The sequence below is a fragment of the Macaca thibetana genome, chromosome 1 (assembly GCF_024542745.1).
Source record: "Macaca thibetana thibetana isolate TM-01 chromosome 1, ASM2454274v1, whole genome shotgun sequence".
NCBI classification, from domain to species: Eukaryota; Metazoa; Chordata; class Mammalia; order Primates; family Cercopithecidae; genus Macaca; species Macaca thibetana.
In genome coordinates this window covers 158,174,076-158,193,588 of record NC_065578.1, presented here as the reverse complement: position 1 = coordinate 158,193,588, position 19,513 = coordinate 158,174,076, and the positions used below count along the sequence as shown (strand labels likewise).

General features: G+C 47.8%; 1 protein-coding gene across 22 annotated transcripts in view; it reads left to right on the top strand.

Annotated features, from left to right (window-relative positions):
• NFASC (neurofascin) overlaps positions 1-19,513 on the top strand; it is a 201,101-nt gene that overhangs the window by 92,200 nt on the left and 89,388 nt on the right. For 21 of the 22 annotated variants that reach the window (XM_050762345.1, XM_050762304.1, XM_050762356.1 and 18 more), the window contains exon 2: positions 741-849. The exons of the other annotated variant lie outside the window; for it this stretch is intronic. In XM_050762345.1, coding sequence (XP_050618302.1) covers positions 741-849 — 109 coding nt within the window. The remainder of the gene's footprint in view (positions 1-740; positions 850-19,513) is intronic. 22 annotated transcript variants of the gene reach the window in all.

Here is a 19,513-nt window from a genome sequence, read left to right as displayed (position 1 = left end):
ATACATTTTAATGTTATAACAAATGTCTCAATGGAATATGTTATCACTACCTAGAAAGGTTATACGATTGTTCAGAACTGGACTTGAACCCCACTAACTAATGATCTGATCCACTCTGCCATGCCTTCTCCCCATGTTACAGTTTAAGAAATTGAATCACACATAGAGAAGTGTCCTACTCTAAATGACAAAACAAGCTAGGATTTAAAATTCGCATCTCCTGACCTTAAAATTGGATCCCCTTTCAATATGTTATAGATTTATTTATGGTGAACTTGGTTTGCTTATCTGTAGACAGGGAAGAAAAACATAGTTCTCCTAGGAAGCTAAAACATTAATGAGATGATTATGGGTAAATTCTCCCCTGGTGTAGGAGAGATTCTTCGAGATACGGCTGAACTTCTTGGGGTGAATAGGGAATCAGCAATTAGACTGTGGTGTCAGGGCACTAAGAAATGATCTTACAGATGAGAGAGACAATCACCCTTGCAGGATCAGTTCTTTTTTTTTTTTTTTTCCAGAGTGCTTTGAACTTCTTTGAACAAAGATGGTGTTATGCTGTGCAAAACTTTACAAATGGATGTGGGCAAAGATGTAATTTCCCCAGTGAATGAGCAAGCTGAAAACCACAAAGCCTTTTTTTTTTTTTTTTTTTTTTTTTTTTTTTTTTTTTTTTTTTTTTTCCTTTTTTCCTTTCTTAGAGTAACCCCGGGGTTCTCCTTTGTGCTTGCTTGAGACAGGTTGATTGACTTATGCGCAATTTGGGACGCTGGAGTTTACCTTCCCTCTGCAGCCTGGAACGGAGCCTCCTCTGGTGTTGCAAGGAGGAGGCTGAATGAGGCAGAGAGGGTAAGTAGGACTTGGGCCTGGGGTATGTGTCATTGGAGGGGTGAGAGTGAGGGGACATTCTTGCCTCCTGCCCCTTGTCTTTGATGAGGGCCCCAGGAATCTTCTGAGAGGCATCTCCTTTTTTCTCCCCAGAGATAGAAGCCCTGAGTTGCCCCAGAACTGCATGCCAAGGTTCTCCTTGCAAGGAGGCTGGTAAGGGTAGTGTTTAAGCCTTCCCTGGCAGGGACAGTCAGCCAACATTAGTGCTGGCATTGTCCCAGTGTCCACCTAATTGAAAAATTGGGAAAAGACTTTGTTGGTGGCCCATACCCTACTTAGCCTGGACCTCCACCACCTGGGAGCTCCTGAGTGACAGCCCTGGCATATGGGAGACAGTCCGAGAACCCCTGCCCTGGGCAGGGCATTGGGCCCAGGCAAATGGACAGTTGTCCAGGCGCAGTAAGCAGCTGAGGCCCACAGCACTAAGTCATGCCGTGTGCCCAGGGTCTGCCTTGTTCCATTCCGGGTTAGATTTTGCTGCTACTCCCAACAACTCCTGTTTTACTCTCAGGTCCCAGTAGCAGGGGAGGACACATGACAACTGAGGGCTGGAATTTTAACAGAGCAGTAATGGGCAATAGTGACAGACTGGCCTCCTGGAGGCTGCTGGGCTAGGAGGGTTGGGCTGGAGGCTTGAGCAGGGCAAGATTTCCTTATTCTTTGAGTTTGGGCATCTCTACCTCATCGAAGGTGTCTTTCTCACTCCACCTCCCTCTCTTGGAGTCTTTTGTCCTCCCAGAAAGAGTTGAGACTTGGCGGGAGGGGCATGGAGAGGGTTGAAAAGTGGAAGCTGAGAGTGCTGATGACATGGACTTGGGATCCAGACACATCTTCTGAAATTCCAGATCCACTTGCTTTGTGACCTTGGGAATGCTGAACTCCTCTAGACCTCAGTTTCCTAGTTCATACAATGGGGATAATAACCAACATTTTGTGTAAAGATTAAAGAGTAAATATATAAACAGATAGAGAGCCTGCAGAGTGCTTGGCACGTGGTGTTTAATCAATGAGGGTTATTATTTCTCATGTCAGTGGCAATTCAGATATACTTGTTTTATCAAGGTAGTTTCTTAGGTGGGCCCTTTTAGGGCTACCACTTATCTCAGAACAGTGTCGGTTTCAGAGCGCACCTGGGAAATTCATCTGACTTAGGGCTTTTTCCCCCTGTCATTGTTACTAAACCTTGAACTTGAACATACTGACAGTGTGTGTTTGGCAGGGGCGGCGGGGGCGGGGTGTGGCATGCCATTCTTTTACTGCACGTGAAGGAGTGTGATTGCAAAAGTGGTGCACTCGTTTATTTAAATGGTACGAAGTATATATGAAACTGGACGGAGTTAGTGCAGCTCTGTGTCACCATGCCCCCGCTCTTGGCACTTTCCCATGCACCCTCCCTACTCTCCATCCCTGTCCCTCCACAGCTCTCTCAAAACATTCACTCTAGGTAGCCTGACCAGATCCCCACCTAAGGAACCCGGGGGGGGGGGGGGGGGGGGGGGGGGGGGGGGCTGCCTTCTCTGATGACAGCAGCCCTACCGTGTGACAGCAGACATGGCTGCCACAGAGTCATGCCCTGCCACCTCCTGCCTGACCAGAATAACTTCATTCTGGCTTGTGCTTCTGGACACCACCAGTCTAACCAGCAAAATCGAATATCAGTTCTGAGCTTAATCCTTTTAATAGTGTTTCCATTTACATTAATTGTATCATTTGACTGTCAACACGATTCAGTGATATGAGCAAGGCTGCTGTCATCGTTCCCATTTGATTGATGAATAAACTAAGGCTCTCTGAGAAGTCATTTCCCCCAAGGTTTCGCAAAACTAATTAGCAAAAGAGCCCCTACTGGACTTGGATGCCCTGAATTGTAGACTGTTTTTCTCGCTGTGACGTCACACTGCCTCCTCCAGTCTGAAGCACCCACAAATCATGAAGGAGGAGTACCTATCTAAGGACCTTCAGACACACAGAGGAACCTTAAAAAAGAAATAAGAAAGACTGCAGAGACTCCTTGCCAGCAGGACATATGGCTGTTGAGGGTACAGTAAGTTCTGGGAGAAGGGAAGCCGACCCAGGCTTCTGTAGATGATGATAACAGTCGTCATTATAGTAATCAGCATCTCAGCACTCCCCGTGCACCAGGCACTGTGCCCTGCACTCCATCCTCCCACAGCGGCCCCATGAAGTAGGGCCCATTATTACCCGTGTTTTACTGATGGCAGAATAAAAGTACACAGAGGTTAAGGAACTTGCCCAAAGCCCAAAGGGCCAGGATTCAAATCCTGTGGTCCAACTCTGGCACCTGTGTGGCAACCATTTGGGTTTGGGGCTGGCTGTGTATTTAGGGTGGCTCATTCCAAGATTCACTGGAAACAACGCACAGTTGTTTCTGTGCAAGTGTTCCCTGGGGCTCCAGGTGTGAGCTTGGAAACCGCCTAAGGAGGAAGCCCTCAGTTTTTCTGCGTCTTCTCCCTTTGTTGGAAACCACTGCCATATGGAGCTGCCCCAGGCGTCTGCTCCTGAGCCGCCCCTCCCTCTTCCTCCCACTCCAGCATGCAGCACCCTCCACGCTCAGGCCTCCAGGCTTCATCTCTCCCCTTCCCTCCTGCCACCCGCAGTACGTCCACTCCTTGTCACCTCCCATCACAGGAAGCAGACACTGGCCCTCCGATGCAAGGCAGAGAAACCACTGAGCTTCCCCAGGCCTTCAATTTCCCAAACAGGTCTATTTGGTTAATTGCACTCACACTCCTAAGTCCCTCTGCCTGTCAGAGGGAAGCTGGGCCTCCTCTCTCCAGAAACATTGACACAGGCCCCCTCGGACAGCATGGGCCCAGGACACACAGCTGTGGATCACTGAGGGTGGGGCCATGGAGCTTCATTAGGAACTGTCTTGCCCACCTGCTGCCCCCAAACTGATTCCAGGCACCTGAGGCAGCCCCCGTGCTTAGCCCCATTTTCCTATGGGCACCGAGACCTGCAGGGTGAATGTGGGGGACATGAGTGAAAGCTACTGCCCTAACAGCTTGTGCTGTTTACTCCCTTCTGCTGCAGTGATGCAATCACGTCTAGACCCCTCTCAGCCTTTCCTGCTACCTCGCTAAGCCCACCTTTCCACCAGAGGCTGGACTGTGAGGTTTGAAACAGCATGTCACCTGTGAGTTTCTAATAAGAGGACCATATGCTCTAGCAAAGGGAGACCCTTCCAGGGCATAAGACACCAAGGTTTCCTCCACACCACTGGAGCTAAGAGTCTTTGGCATAAGCACTTGTAGCCGCCAGCGCTTTGCAACCAGACTTCTAGACAAATGGTGTATCTTATAACTCAGGACAATCCTCATTCTGTCTGCTGCCTTCCCCTTTTTGCTCCCACCTCCCCTCCCCCATGCCTCCTGTATTTTCACATCTCCTCCAGCCTGTAGAAGCCTGCCAGGATAGCAGTTGGATCCAGACTGATGTCTGTATGGGATGTAAATGCAGAAGGCTGCAGGGAGGGAGGGAAGGAACAGGTGCTGCTCCCTCCTGCTGTCTTAGTTCTTTCCTCCCTATGCTCCCGCTTATCACATCAGACAGGAATTTTAAAAATGCAACCGGGGATGTGCTATCCTTGGAATATCAGCAGCTAAACCAATATTGGCAGCCGAATGGATGTCACTTCAGAAGACCCAGCTCCCTCTCTGGGGCTGACTCCAGCTGTTTGGTTGATGTCAGAGCTTGTGGGACATTGGTGGAAGAAGCTGGTGTGGAGTGCTTTGCTTGTAGAAACCATGGCAAAGGCAGGAGAGAGGGGAGCCCAGAGGGGATTTGGCTGGCCTGGGATTTTATAGGAGCCTCCCTTTCTCTCTGGTCTAAAGTAGACTGCCTGTGCAGATAACCATCTGTTGGCTCTAAGAGTAAACAATAATTCCTTAGGTATAGAGCTAGGGTATGGTGTCTGCACAGGCATCGTCCACACTATAGATCTACAAAGTAGATGTGAAACCCCTTCTTGTCCAAAGCCTTATCACAAATCAGTATACCAGCTATAACCTGGGGGAGAGGAGAAAGAACCAATTGTTTATTTTGTTTGCTTTGTTTTGTTTTGTTTTGTTTTGAGATGGAGTTTTGCTCTGTCACCCAGGCTGGAGTGCAATGGTGTAATCTTGGCTCCTTGCAACCTTCACCTCCCAGGTTCAAGTGAGTCTCCAGCCTCAGCCTCCCGTGTAGCTGGGATTACAGGTGCCCGCCACTATAGCTGGCTAATTTTTGTATTTTTAGTAGAGACAGGGTTTTGCTGTGTTGGCCAGGCTGGTCTTGAACTCCTGACCTCATGATCTACCTGCCTCAGCCTCCCAAAGTGCTGGGATTACAGGCGAAGAAAGGACCAATAGTTTTTGAATGCCAACTATGTGCCAGGCCTTGGATTAGATGCTATTTATGTACATCATTTAGGAATTGTCACAGCAACCTTGTAATAAATAAGTGCATTTATCTCACTTTTAAAGGCAAGAAAACAGACTCAGAGACAGAGAATAAACCACGGAAGACCATGTAGCAGGTAAATGGCCAGGTGGGATGGAAACTCAGGTGTGTGTGGCTGCAAGTCACATGTGCCAGCTGGATTAAACACGCTTCCTTATGACACTAAATCTCTGCATCTTGTCTGGTATGCATGGCTTCCTAGCTAGTTTGTCATTCACCAGTTTATTAAGCCCAGCCCTGTTCTGCTTTGAGTTAATACTCGCTTCTGTGAAGGGTCAAAGAAAGAGTAAAAGACTCTTCCTTTGCCCTCAAGAAGCTCGTAATCTGGTGAAGGGACTGAAAGTCAGTTCTCTTTTCCCCAACCCAAGTTTCTTCTGCTGTAGTCTTGCCCCTCTTTTTTCCCCTGCTCGAGCTCAGCCTATGGTTTTCAAATGGCTTTAGGACTACGGTCTGTTGAAACTAGGCTTGCAATCTGCCCAGTAGAGGACAGAATAAGCAGCTTGATTTGAGTGATGTCATGAGCAGATGTGTCCAGATGGTGGGTCCTCAGATGGACAACGGTCTGGATTTCAAATGGACACCCCACTCAGGGAGCCTGGCAGGGCCCAGGGTGAGGAAGCTGGGTTTGGAAATAGTGATGGCTGGTGGGGTTGCACAGATACCTCTTGGGAAAGCTGCTCAGGGAGGGAGAGGTTTCTGGCCATTCTAGAGCCTCCTTCCTTTTGTACAGCAATTTGTTATTTACTATGGAGATAGAGACCGACCAGACAGTTTGTGACTTGCTCAAGGTGACATGCAAGACCTTAGCCCTACGTCTTTTTTTTTTAAATTAACTATTCTTCAATGTATTAAAATTACAAATCCCCAAACCTAATTACTCCTTAAACTTTTTACTTCAATCAACAAGTTTTACAGTTTTCTTCATGAACCTTACAGATTTTAGCAATCACTTGTTTGGTTTCATCAATAAACTTAGTTAATTTAATTCCTTTGAACATTTGAAACTGTATGTATAAATTTATCCATTTTCCTTTTCAAAGTATCATAGTTTTTTTTTCTAACAAAGCCTTCCAAGTCCTTATGTAATTCTTTTTTCATATATATGTATATATGTGTGTATATATGTATATTATGTGTGTATATATGTGTATATATGCATATATATGTATATATGTATGTGTGTATATATGTGTATATATATTTTTTTTTCTTTTTTTTGAGAGCGGGTCTCACTCTGTTGTTCAGGCTGGAGTGCAATGGCACAATCTCAGCCCACTGCAGCCTCAGCTTCCTGGGCTCAAGTGATCCTCCCGCCTCAGCCTCCTGAGTAGCTGGGACCACAGCCACACACCACCATGCCCGGCTAATTTTTGTATATTTTGTAGAGGTGAAGTTTTGCCTTGTTGCCCAGGCTGGTCTTGAACTCCTAGACTCGATCAATCCACCCACCTCCACTTCCTAAAGTGCTGGGATTATTACAGGCTTGAGCCACAGTGCCTTGCCTTATTACTATTTTTAAATGACAGCTTTATTGAGAGACAATTCATGTTATAATATTTACGAGCCACAGTGCCTTGCCTTATTACTATTTTTAAATGACAGCTTTATTGAGAGACAATTCATGTTATAATATTTACTATATAAATTAAAGAATTCAGGCTGGGCACAGTGGCTCACACCTGTAATCCCAGCACTTTGGGAGGCTGAGACGGGTGGATCACTTGAGGTCAGGAGTTCAAGACCAGCCTGGTCAACATGGTGAAACCCTATCTCTACTAAAAATACAAAAATTAGCTGGGCATGGCAGCGGGTGCCTGTATTCCCAGCTACTCGGGAGGCTGAGGCAGGAGAATCACTTGAGCCCTGGAGGCAGGGTTACAGTGAGCCAAGATGGCACCACTGTACTCTGGCCTGGACGACAGAGGGAGACTCCATCTCAAAAATAAATAAATAAATAGATCGATCGATCGATCGATAGATAGATAGATAGATAGATAGAATTCAGTGATTTCTAGTGCCCATAGACTTGGGCAACCATCATCACAATGGATTTTAGGACATTTTTATCACCACTCCCAGCCCCCGCCCCCGCAAGAATCTATGCCATTGTTAGTCACTCCTCTCCCCACCTCCATCCCCAGCCCTAGGCAACCACTAGTCTGTTTTCTAGAGATTTGCCTATTCTGGACATTTCCTATAAATGGAATCATACAATATGTGGTCTTTGTGTCTGGCTTCTTTTCCTTAGCAAGATGTTTTGAGAGTTCGCCACATCAGTACTTCATTTCTTTTTACGGCTGAGTGATATTCCTCTGTATGGATATACTGCATTTTGCTTATTCATCTGACGGAATTACTGGGTCATACGGTAGCTCTGTGTTTGACCTTTTGAAGAGCCCTAGACCTTCTAATGCTAATTCCAAGGCCCCTTTCTGGACTTCTACCTTCAGCTGCTTACTCCCTCCCACCTGGGTCCCTCCTCCTTATCCTTTCCAAAGATCCCGCCCTTAGGGACCTGTCACACAAGATTATCATGCCCCACCTCACCATCCCCCTCCCTCTGACCACTCTTCTTTAATGACAGAGCCCCTGGAGACAGCTGCCACCTGACGCCTTGATACCCCACGCCTTCTCCCCCCACTTGGAGCCGGGAGGGGGTCGGGGAACTTCACAAGCCTCTCCCTCCAGCTGTGAAGAAGGATGTGTGTCTAATTGCTGTGAAAACTTCCTCCCTGAGGGGAGCAGACAGGGAGCCAAGGCAAGTGAGAAGCTGGCTTCTTGAATTGTAGAGAGGTGGGGCTCTTCTCCGTGGTGGTGGAGTCAGAATTCCTCCCCAGAGGAGGGAGTTGGCATCTTGCTTTTCAGTGGGTGGAGGCAGGCAATATAACCCCAGCAGTAACACCTTAACTTTTGTTTTCTTTACATCCTGTTTTACCTGCTAATCTTTTTATGGCAGGAGGCTGGTCAGGCTGTCAGTGACTAGCAGGGCCAGGGAGTAGGGCCTGAATACATCCACTCACAGACAACCACAAATCTTATTGAAGCCAGCCCTTCACAGGGTGTTGGGTCAGCTAATCAGAAGAGTATGCTGACTAAATTTGAGCACCTTTTCCATTTCATGCATGTTTCCTAGTCCTGCCCCTCAGAGCATGAGTGAGTAAGCAGTAATAAGGAAAAACCCCACAGCCCCAAAGACCGTAAAAAGCTGGCTGGATTGTAGCATCGGTGATTGTCCTCCCCAGTGTACCCAGTGACTGCCAGTCTATGTGGTGTAGGTGTCAACGACAAAGCTGGGCTGTAGACCAGGGACACCTATGCACCTTGGGCTTCCTTGCTGTGCCAGGCTGCAGTGTGCCAAGCTCCAGTTAATTAGCCTTGGGTCAAAGAGACAGCATGAAGCAGCAACCACACTTTCTCCATATTGAGGGATATAAATGCAAGGACATGAGTTGTAGCGTTGTTGTAATGGGGGAGGAAATAAAGAAAAACAACTCAAAGGTCCATAACAAGTGGATGGTTAACAGATTTGTGGCAGTCCCACACAGTGGAGTTACAACAAAGAGCACCGGCGTCTCTGTGTCCAAGCTCTGTGGCTTGATAGCCCAGCTAGTTGTGGTGTGGCAGTGAGATGCAGGCACCTCCCACCCTAGAAATGGCTGCGCTTTATTGGTGGGTTCAGGCTTCTTGTGGGGCTCTGGTCCTGCTGGTGGCTTATGAATAACACGGTGCCTCATAAAGAGCTTTCGCCCCTAGAGAGCCTGGTGTGAATCCGAGGTATTCACTAGATCTTCATGGTGGTCACCTGGAGGGAAAAGTCCCTTTCTTCTTTCCCAACACTTCCCTCTTCCCCAGCTTAGTAATAGCCAAGAGGTTTAGGTTTCAACCTATAGATTAGTTCCCAGTGTTGAGCAGGAAACAGCTGTTTTTCAGCCAAATCCTTAATCCTAAAACCAGGTGTCCCCCTCCACCCCCTCCCCAGGAGGGAATTAGGACCACCTGATACCGTTCCCCGCACCCCGCCCTCCACCCCTTCCCCCTGACCCATGTGAACTTAGCCAAGGCAGGGAGAAGGCAGGCTAGGCCTGCTGAGTGCTATCAATGGTTAAACACACAGCCCCTCACTCCTCCCAGATCTCTCCCCCTGACAATGAAAGGGAGCCAAGCGTGAAACACAGCCACCAAGCAGATGGAGACCACCCCACTCCAACCCTGAAGAGGGAGGAGGGGAAAACGGGGAGTCAAATCCCATATACAAGGTTTCCTGGGCTAAGTGAAAATTCTAGAAGATGACGACTGGTTGACCCGATACCAGCCAGGAACTGGGTTTCTCTCTCTGAGTGTGGGGGAGGCTGAGGTCCTGAAACAGGCTGGTGAGTGCTTTCCTCTGCTGCCAAGTCCTGCCCTGGAAAGTTTGGTATAGTTACTGCCTCTTCCAAAAGGGGAGGCAGGAGGATTGTGTGGGCAGACTGACTTTCTTAGGAGATGCTGAGACATGGGGTCATTTCGTCTGGGGTAAAGGAGGAGATGCGGTGAGATGTCATTTTGTGGCAGGTGCTCTGGGGAGTGGGAGCTGTGGAGTCCCTCCTTGCCTCTTCCCCTTCTAATCTTATTTTCTTCCAGAGATCCCTCTTTCTCCACTTGCTTGGTGTTCTGTCTCCTTAGGCTAGGCATCAATAGGGGACAGTTTGAGTTTCCTAGGAGACTCACAGCCCTGGCCTTCAGATGCCTGTGAGCTGGAAGGAATGGAGCACGGCTGGGTCTCCATCTGTTGTATCGTTCCTTCCTTAGGATGGGAGAGATGGAAGGGAGGTGGCCACGGGGATCAGAGGGCAGGAGGGGAAGCAGGGGACGGCAGCCCTCAGTCATGCCCAGCCGATCCCTGGGCTGAAGGCAGATTTCAGAACCCAGTGCAGCTAAGCCAGAGCCTCAGGATGAAAAAGAAAGGAAGAGACTGAGAATGGAGGTGTTGGCGATTCTGAGGCTGCTGCCTGGGGTGTCTGAATCCCTCAATTCTGAGAGTCGTGGAGTGGAGCAAATAGGGTGACACTGAGTGTGGCCCTGACAGGTTAGACAGAAAGCTCTGAGAGTCAGCAGGGGAAGATTTGAGAAAGAAAGATGAGCATGTCTGCTGAGCCGGGGCAGGCTCTGCTACAGGGACAGGATGCTGGTTAGATGTTATTGTTAGGTTATTGCTGCTGCTGTTATTACTCAAGCTTATACTGTACAACAGATCTATGCAGTGTTACAGCAACCAAGGATTTATACTGATTCATTGATGAGCTATTGAAATATCTCCCAGTAATAGGAAGTATCTGATAGGATGGCTGTTCACTCATCCCATGAGTATTTATTGTACTGTCTCAGGGGAGACAAGACATGGACTCTGAGCTTAACCTCAAAGTCCGATGCAGGAGATGGATTTGGGAATAAACTCATCCCATGAGGCAGGAGGAAATGACCACTGGAACAGAGCATGGGGCATGCTAGGAAGCACAAGAGAAATTGCCACTTACTTTCAGTAGGAAGGCATGGACCCTGTTATGGAGGGGTGGCCCACTTAGGGCCTTGGAGAAAGGGAATTTTCACTGTGGAGAAGGAAGAGAATAGCATTTCTGGCATCAGCAAATTGTGAGCAGAGATGGCAGGAGGTGCAGAAAGCACATGGCCTATACAGGGTGGTCCAAGGTCTGGAGGCTGGTGTGGGGATATAGGAGGGCAGATGCTGGGAGAGAAGAAGCCACACGGGGGTCAGGAGCTGGGTCATACAGGGGCTTGAGGGCTGCTCTGAGAAGGCAGATTTTATCCCTCAGATTCCTGGATGACTTTTTCTGCCAGGACAAATGTGATAGAGGCTAGGCCCAGGCAGGACACACACTGGTTCTTTATTCTTAAAAAAAAAAAAAAAAAAAAAAAAAAAAAAAAAAACAGAATATGAGTGAGAATGTAGTTATTATAGTGTTAATAAGATCTTCTTTTTAAAGAGGAGTGAGGGGCTGTGTGTTTAACCATTGATAGCACTCAGCAGGCCTAGCCTGCCTCTCCCTGCCTTGGCTAAGTTCACATGGGTCAGGGGGTTGGGGTGGAGGGCGGGGTGTGGGGAATGGACGATTACAGATGTTTCCCACCTTTAGTTTAAACATAGCTTTACTGCAGTGTGCCACGTGCCCCAGAGAGGCAGGTTTGTGGTCGAGTGGCACAGCGGGAGCACGGGATTCTTCACTCGGCAGATGTCTGAGCAGAGTCTTGAGACTGAGTAGGAATTGATCACATGCAAGAAGGAAAGAGCCTTCCAGGAGAGATCTGAAAAGAGTTCATGCATACTCCTTAATTCTGTATACTTCTATTTCCTCCTATTTCAGCTCCTCTCTCTCAGTCCTGAACAAGTTGTTTCCAGGCAGCTGTAGTAATAAGCCCTGCTGCATTTTTTTAATCCAATGCAGAATGGCTGAGTTTTGCATTGGCTCTGTTGGGCTTTTATTATCTCTTTGTTCCCCCACAATTTCCTGTGGCAGTGATGTGTGAATGTGTCTCTCAGTTGGTTCTTGTAGTACTATTCTAGTCATTTGATTAGTTTATTCTAAGAACTAATTGCTGGCATGTGGCCTTGGTAGCAGCAATCTATTGGTGTATCCCTAGGCAGTAATTCATGCGCACAACCTTGGAATACCTGAACTGTTTCATTCATGGCTCTTAGACATTTCAAACTGAATATATTCTGTTCCGCGCTTGTGATCTCCCTTTACCCCAGTGACTACCAGACTTACTCTCCCTTCTGTATTCTTGGTGTCAATTATTAGAGTCATCCTAGTCCAGTTTCCCAACCTAGAAACCTTGATGCCATGCTTCTTCTTGTATCTACTACCAGTCAGTCATCTGATCCTATTCTAACACAAAAACGGTCCTTAACAGGCTTTGGAGAACATTAAACCATCCTTCTATTATGATATCCCCTTTTCTCTCTCACTCTGACCAGGGCCACCTGAGGAATCTGGAAGAAGGCAAGTGAAGTGAAGTGGGAGAGGAGACATGGGCTGAGCAACCTCACTCTGGGCTTCGATCCCAGAATAAGGGGATACTATAAGGCAGAGTGTGGCCTGCAGCTAAGCCCCAGAGCAGCCCCTGACAGGCAGAATATAGGCGTCCCTTGGGTCAGGTTTACCCTATATTCAGAGAAAACATAAAGGTCTTGCTTTTAGTGACGTCACTTGAGTTTGTCAGGAAGGAATGCAATAAGAAAAAGTAAAAACAGCTTTATGTTCCTGTGCAGTATTTCACTTAGTTCTTATAACAACCATCTGAAAAAGTCAGTAATGCAGTAATATTTGTTTCCATTTTTGAGATTTTTTAAAGGCTTGGAAAACAAGTAAAATGTAAAAGATAAGTGGCAGGATTGAAACCTTTACTTGGATCTTCCATTCCATAAATATTCCTTGCCAGGGACTATGCTGGCCACTGGGCACACAAGAATGAACAGGACACGATGTCAGCCTCAAGAATTTCACAAAGATTGACAGTGTTTGCGAAAGGCATTTAAAAAAAAAAAAAAAGTATAATTTCACGAAGTGGGGAGAAAGATTAAGTCAGAAGTTAGCAAACTACAGCCTCTGGGCCAAGTCCAGACCAGTATCTGCCTGTTTTTGTCAGTACAGTTTTATTGGAACAGAGACACGCCTGTTCACTCACTGTCTGTGGCTGCTTTCACACTGCGAAGGTGAAGTTCAGTAGTCGTGACAGAAACCACGTGCCTCACAAAGCCTAAGATAGTCACTATCTGGATGTTTACAGATGTTTCCCACCTTTAGTTTCAACATAGTTTTACTGCAGTGTGCCACGTGCCCCAGAGAGGTAGGTTTGTGGTCGAGTGGCATAGCGGGCGCGCGGGATTCTTCACTCAGCAGATGTCTGAGCAGAGTCTTGAAGACTGAGTAGGAAGTGATCACATGCAAGGAGGAAAGATCCTTCCAGGCACAGGGGATCACATGTGTAAGGTATGGAGGCACAGATGGTGTGCTACAGCGTGCAGTTAAAAAGCATTTGGGGTTGGTGGTGGGAGGGTGGGGGGGGGGTGGTTGGACAGACCTGCAGGAGCCTGATCTCCAAAAACCTTGAGTGCTGCTCTCAGAAGCATGGATCTGATCTTATAGATTAATGGGATGGTATGGAAGGGTTTTCGGAGGAGCACTGACATGATCAGATCAGGGGTTTAGAAAAGTCACTGTAATCGCAATATGGAGAATGGATTGGATGGAGGAGACCAACTAGGAGGTTATTGCCACAGTGTGTGAGACATGTATGCGAAAGGTGAGATGGAAAGAGTGTGGGGGAGATGGAATGAGCAGCATGGGGAAGTAGGCAGTCTGAGGGCCTTGATGCCTGGGTGTGGGCTGTGAAAAGGGGTGGGTTTTAAAGGCAGTTCCCAGGTGTCTGGCTTGGATGACTTGGGTGGGTACCACCAGCAAAGATGGGGACTGGAGATGGGGGCACATGAGCCCAATGGAGACACTGAATTTTAGGCAGAAGAAGAGAATAATCCAGCCATGTGATCAGTGCCACCATGGAGGCTATAAATGCCAGACGCAAGACGGGGCCTCAAAGTGATGTCTCAGAGGCCAAGGAGGAAAGAATGTTAGGATAGACGGAGTGGTTAACAATTTTTGATACCTCCAGGAGGTGTGGCAAAATAAAGACTGAGAACACTAGACTCACCCGTGGGAGGTCAGGAGAAGAGAGTTAGAGGAGCATGAGGAGTGAATGGGAAAGGAAGAAGCCAACAAAGAAAAAGCTTTCAGAAGAGAAGAGATGGAGAAAACATTCAAATATGCATATGTAGGGAGGCTGTGGGATACAGAGAAGGATCTTTTTGTTATAAGAGAGGCTGGGCATGGTGGCTCATGCCTGTAATCCTGGCACTTTGGGAGACCGATGTGGGTGGATCACTTGAGGTCAGGAGTTCGAGGCCTGCCTGGCCAACATGGTGAAACCTTGTCTCTACTAAAAATATAAAAGTTAGCTGGGCATGGTGGCAGGTGCCTGTAATCCTAGCTATTTGGGAGGCTGAGGCAGGAGAATCACTTGAAACCAGGAGGCGGAGGTTGCAATGAGCTGAGATCACACTATTGCACTCCACCCTGGGCGACAGAGTGAGAGTCTGTTTCAAAAAAAAAAAAAAAAAAGATGGGAGAAACTTAAAGAGGTTTCTCTGCTGAGGCAGAGAGCCAGTTGAGGAGAGTGTGGAAGTTCTGGAGAGAGCAACATTTTATGGTCAAGGGCAGATCCATGCGCAAGCTGGGGCTGGGACTGGGGCTGGGTCCAGGTAGAGGTGGGCAAGAGGAAGGACGCTTTTTTTATACAGAAAGTGGCAGCAAGGTAGGCACCAACCAGCATTCTAGGGGCATTTCTGATTCTGAAAGCACTGCCAGTTGCAAGTGATAGAAAATTCAACTCTAATTGGCTTACAAATTAAAGAGAATTGTTAATGTAAATGTATATGTAATTAAAAACCCACAGTAAGGCTTGTTTCAGAAAATGCTCAATCAGTAACTCAAATAAGGACATGAAGGATCGAGTCTTCCTATGTCTTCTCTCTGCTTTCTGAGTCATCCTCAGATTCCACATGGAGACCCCCGTTCCCACCCCCAGCAGCTCCAGCCTCTCCTCTTACTGAAGATAACACAGGGTCTTTTTCAGAAGAGAAGGGAAACTCCTGTTTCCCAGAGGTCTCAGCAGAAGTCTTCATGAATCACACTGCTGCTGGCTGGAAGAGATGCCCAGTCCTAAACCAGCTGTGGTGGTGACAGGCTAGTAATTGGCTTAAACTAATCAGGTCCTAGCCCTGGAATTGGTGTAGGATTGCTCTGAGAAAGGGGTAGACATGAATTCTCCAAAGAAAAATGTGGGCACTGTGGATGGGAGGAGGATAGTATGGGTGCTGGCTAGGCAGCCAGTAAATGTGTATTAGGGTTCTCTGTGTGCTGGACGTCGTGCAGGTTGAACAAGACACTGTCTTAGCCTCAAGGAACTCATGATGCAGTTGGGGAAACAATTAATTGACACTGAAATCTGGCACTCATTATGGTGATTATATTCCAGAATGCTCTAAGAGCACATAGGACGAGGACCTAATCCAGCCTTGGTGGGAAGGGATGGTGCCGGGAAACCAAGGGAGACTTCCCAGAGGAGGTGGCACCTGACCTGAGCCTGGAAGATGGCAAAGAATTAGGAGAAATAAGGAGAGCAGTAAAGTCAGACTAGGAAAGAAGAGTGATTGACGTAAAGACAGTGTGGAAGTAAACAAAGACCACCCACATGAGAACAAGCGGAAGCTATTTATTCAGAGCTTGCTACAGCAAGGGAGTCAGCCACCATCATCTGCATTTGACAGAGACTCAGAGGCAGGCAGGGGAGTGGGAAAGCTTTGTCATGAGTGAAAGGAAGGCTCCAAATGTGTCTGGGAAACTGGTGATGGGCTAACTAGAAGTGGGCATCTTATGTGATTGGTTTGGGAACATATTTGGCTTTCTGGTCAGTTCTGAGTTGAAAGTGGCAGCAAGAAATAGGGGAGCTGACAGCACTGAGCAAGCCTGACTGTCCTGGGCTGGGTGCTGCAGAGCTTGTGAGTCAGGACTATACTGTCATCTAGAATCTGGCCAGTGTCTGATCTATTCAGTCTGCAGGGGGTATAAGTAGGAGTAATCCAAAATGGGATAGGGGAAGATGAGACTGGGCACCCCAGGCCTCAACACAAATGCGAAGGCTAGCATGGGACGCCTGGGGGATTTTCCAAGGCCAGCCCTGCAGCCTTAGCCTGGTGTGTTCCTCCTCATGCCCATGCCTTGCCATTGCCCCCATGCGTCACGGACCCTGGGCACAGGGTTTTTGAACATGGAACATTAGGCTGCTGCACAGGGTTTCCAGTTCTTTCCTCCCACACTGTCTTTATGCCAGTCACTCTCCTTTCCCAATCTGCCTTTACTGTTGTTCTTCCTTCACTCAACAGTCTTTTCTTCAAATAAAACCTTATATGAAACCCCAGTATAAAAACAGTGGCAACTCTGGGGAGAGTGGGAAGGGGGTCCTGAGTCCCACCTGTTCTCCTTCCACCTAACCCTCCTTGAAGAAGGCCCCTGAGTCACTTTCAGAAAACCCACCAGCTCCTCTGGACCCAATGTGAAAATCCAGCACTAACAGATTCTTCTTTTTTTTTTTTTTTTTTTTTTTAAATGGAGTCTCACTCTGTCACCCAGGCTGGAGTGCAGTGGCACAATCTCGGCTCACTGAAACCTCCACCTCCCAGGTTCAAGTGATTCTCCTGCCTCAGCCTCCCAAGTAGCTGGGATTACAGGCATGTACCCTCATACCTGGCTAATATTTTATATTTTTGTAGAGACAGGATTTCACCATGTTGGCCAGGCTGGTCTCAAACTCCTGACCTCAAGTAATCTGTCCACCTCGGCCTCCCAAAGTGCTGAGATTACAGGTGTGAGCCACCGTGCCCAGCACTAACAGACTCTTAAGAAATCTTTAGCTCTGTCCTCACCCCTCTGGGTATTTTATGTTTTACCCCAGAGGTGGCCATGAGGCTGGCTGCACAGGGTGGGGGTCTTGTTGAAAGAGTGTGGGGTGTCTGGAGTGCAGACTGAGGGCTGGCCTCACTCAGAGGCTGTGGAACCTCCTACCTGGCCTCCCTGCTTCCACCCTGGCCCATCGACATTCTCCCCTCCATGTGGCAGCCAGAGTGGTGTTTACAAGCAAATTTCACCCTGTCACTCTGGCTTCAAACCCCGCCGCCACTTCCTGTCATGCTTAGAATGTGCTTTAAGCTCCTTCCTTTGGCCTTCAGAGCTCTCCATGAGCATGTCTTGGAATCTGTCTCTCTGATGGTCACTTGTTCATTCTTCTCCTTGTGCCCTCCAAGCTCCAGCCATGCTGGCTTCTCTCAGTTTCTTGCATGGGGCAATGTGATTCCTGCCACAGGGCCTTTGCACAAGCAGCTCTTCCTGCCTGGGATGCTTTTCTGACCTGTCTTTGCAAGATTAGTGCCTTCGTACCATTCAGGTCTTGGTCAGGTGTCAGCTTCTCACAGTGAGGTCTTCCTTGACCACTCACTTCACTTTATCACATCATATCAATCACTACTGTGTTTTTTTTCTTAAAAAAAAAAATACTTTTAGAGCAGTTTTAGGTTCAAGGTACAGAGAGTTCCCATGCACCCCATCTTCACACGTGCACAATGCCCTCCATTATCAACATTTCTCACCATGCTAACATGTTCGTCACAGTCAATGAACCTCCATGGACACATCATTATCACCCACAGGCCACAGTTTATGTTAGAATTCACTCTTGGAGTTCTATGGGTTTGGACAAATGTATTACATAATGACAAGTATCCACCATTAGGGCATCATACAGAGAAGTTTCACTGCCCTAAACATCCTCTTCTGTGCTCTGTCTATTCATCCCCCAACCCGCACCCCCAGCAGTCACAGATCTTTCTACTATCTCTATAGTTTCGCCTTTTCCAGAATGTCATGCGGTTGTAACCACACAGTGTGCAGCCTTTTCAGACTGGCTTCCTTCACTTAGCAGTGTGCCTCTCCTCCATGTCTTTCCATGGCTTGGTAGCTCGCTTCTTTGGGGCACTGAGTAATGTTCCATTGGATGTACCTCTGTTTCTCCATCCACTGATGGGAGGACATCCTGGTTGCTTCTGTCTGGGTTTTGGCAGAATTATCAACAAAGCTGCTAAACATCCGTGTACAGGTCAGTTGTGTTTTCTCTGTTGCACTTATTGCTACCGGATTTTTTGTTCAACATTTATTTACCGTCTTCCCCACTGGGATGGAAGCTCCATGAGAGCAGAGGGGCTTTGTCTCTTGTCCACGTGTGTGTTCTTTAGAATAATGCCTGCCACCCGGTCGGCTGTGTGAATGAATCCCTGCCGACTGCAGCCCGACACTGAGATGGCTTCCGCTCCAGGAGATGAAGAGCTGCCAGCTGAGCCATGTCTTGATGCTGCCAGTGTTCTCTCATCCCTGTCACTTCAGATGTGTTGTGACCACCAGGACAGCCTGCCCAGAATGTGGCTGCGGGAATGTGAGGAGCTCCCAACGGCGACAGCTCGTGGGAGCCACGGGCATCTCATCCGTCTGCCAGGGACAGCTTGTGGAATCAACACCAGGAGCCCCCAATATGGGGAAAGAAACCAGGGCCAGGAAGAAAAGGAAAAACAGCAAAGCGGGCTGTGACCGTGGATGCGTCATTATTGCAGCCACTTACTACTCACAGTGGTCATGTCCTGGAGGTGGACAGAACGCTTCCCTCATCCCTGTGATCTCAGACCTACTCAGGGGCTGCAGCTGACATTTGTCGTGTTCACTCTGTGCCCCATGCTTTGCCAAGCGCTTTACATAGGAATTGTGTGATAAATCCTCACAGCAGCCCTCTAGGATCGGTGCTGTTGTTATCCCCATTTTTCAGATGATAAATACAAAGCTTTCAAGCTCAGTGCTTGCCCAAGCACCGTCCCCTCCCCGCTGCCCCACACTTTTAAGTGGGAAGTGGCCTCAAATCAGGCGGTCTAACCATGCAGCCAATGCTCTCCAACTAGACAAGATACCACCATGTCCAGGGGTCTTTTACCAGGCGGATCATTAGCAAACTCACATGTGTCCCCCATCTTGGACATTTTGAATCTGAATCTCTCACAAGCCTTGCAAATTTAAAGGCCTTGTGTTCAGGCAGGTTGCCCATGTGTGTGGACCATCCCTGTGTGAGATAACAGGTTCTAAGGGCATTAAAAAATAATCTACAACCTGATTTGGCCCCTGCCTAGAAGATTGAGGGCCCGGGAATCTGCATGTTTGAAGAGTGTCCAGATGGTTCTGAAAAGCATCCAGCCTTCCTCCTGTGTAGGAATGTTGTCAGTAACTCGCCTGACCAATGCCATGGAGTTTTTATGAAACAGTACTTAACATGGCAGAACATTTCACCTTCAGGTAGCTCTATTCTCTTTTCTTCCTGTATGGATGAATGTGTGTGCGTGTGTGTGTGTGTGTGTGTGTGTGTGTGTGTGTGTAGGGGGATTGGGAGACCTCAGATATGCAAGAACTGAATTAATCATGTTCTCCAGTACTTAGTATACCATCCATCCACAAAGGATTTA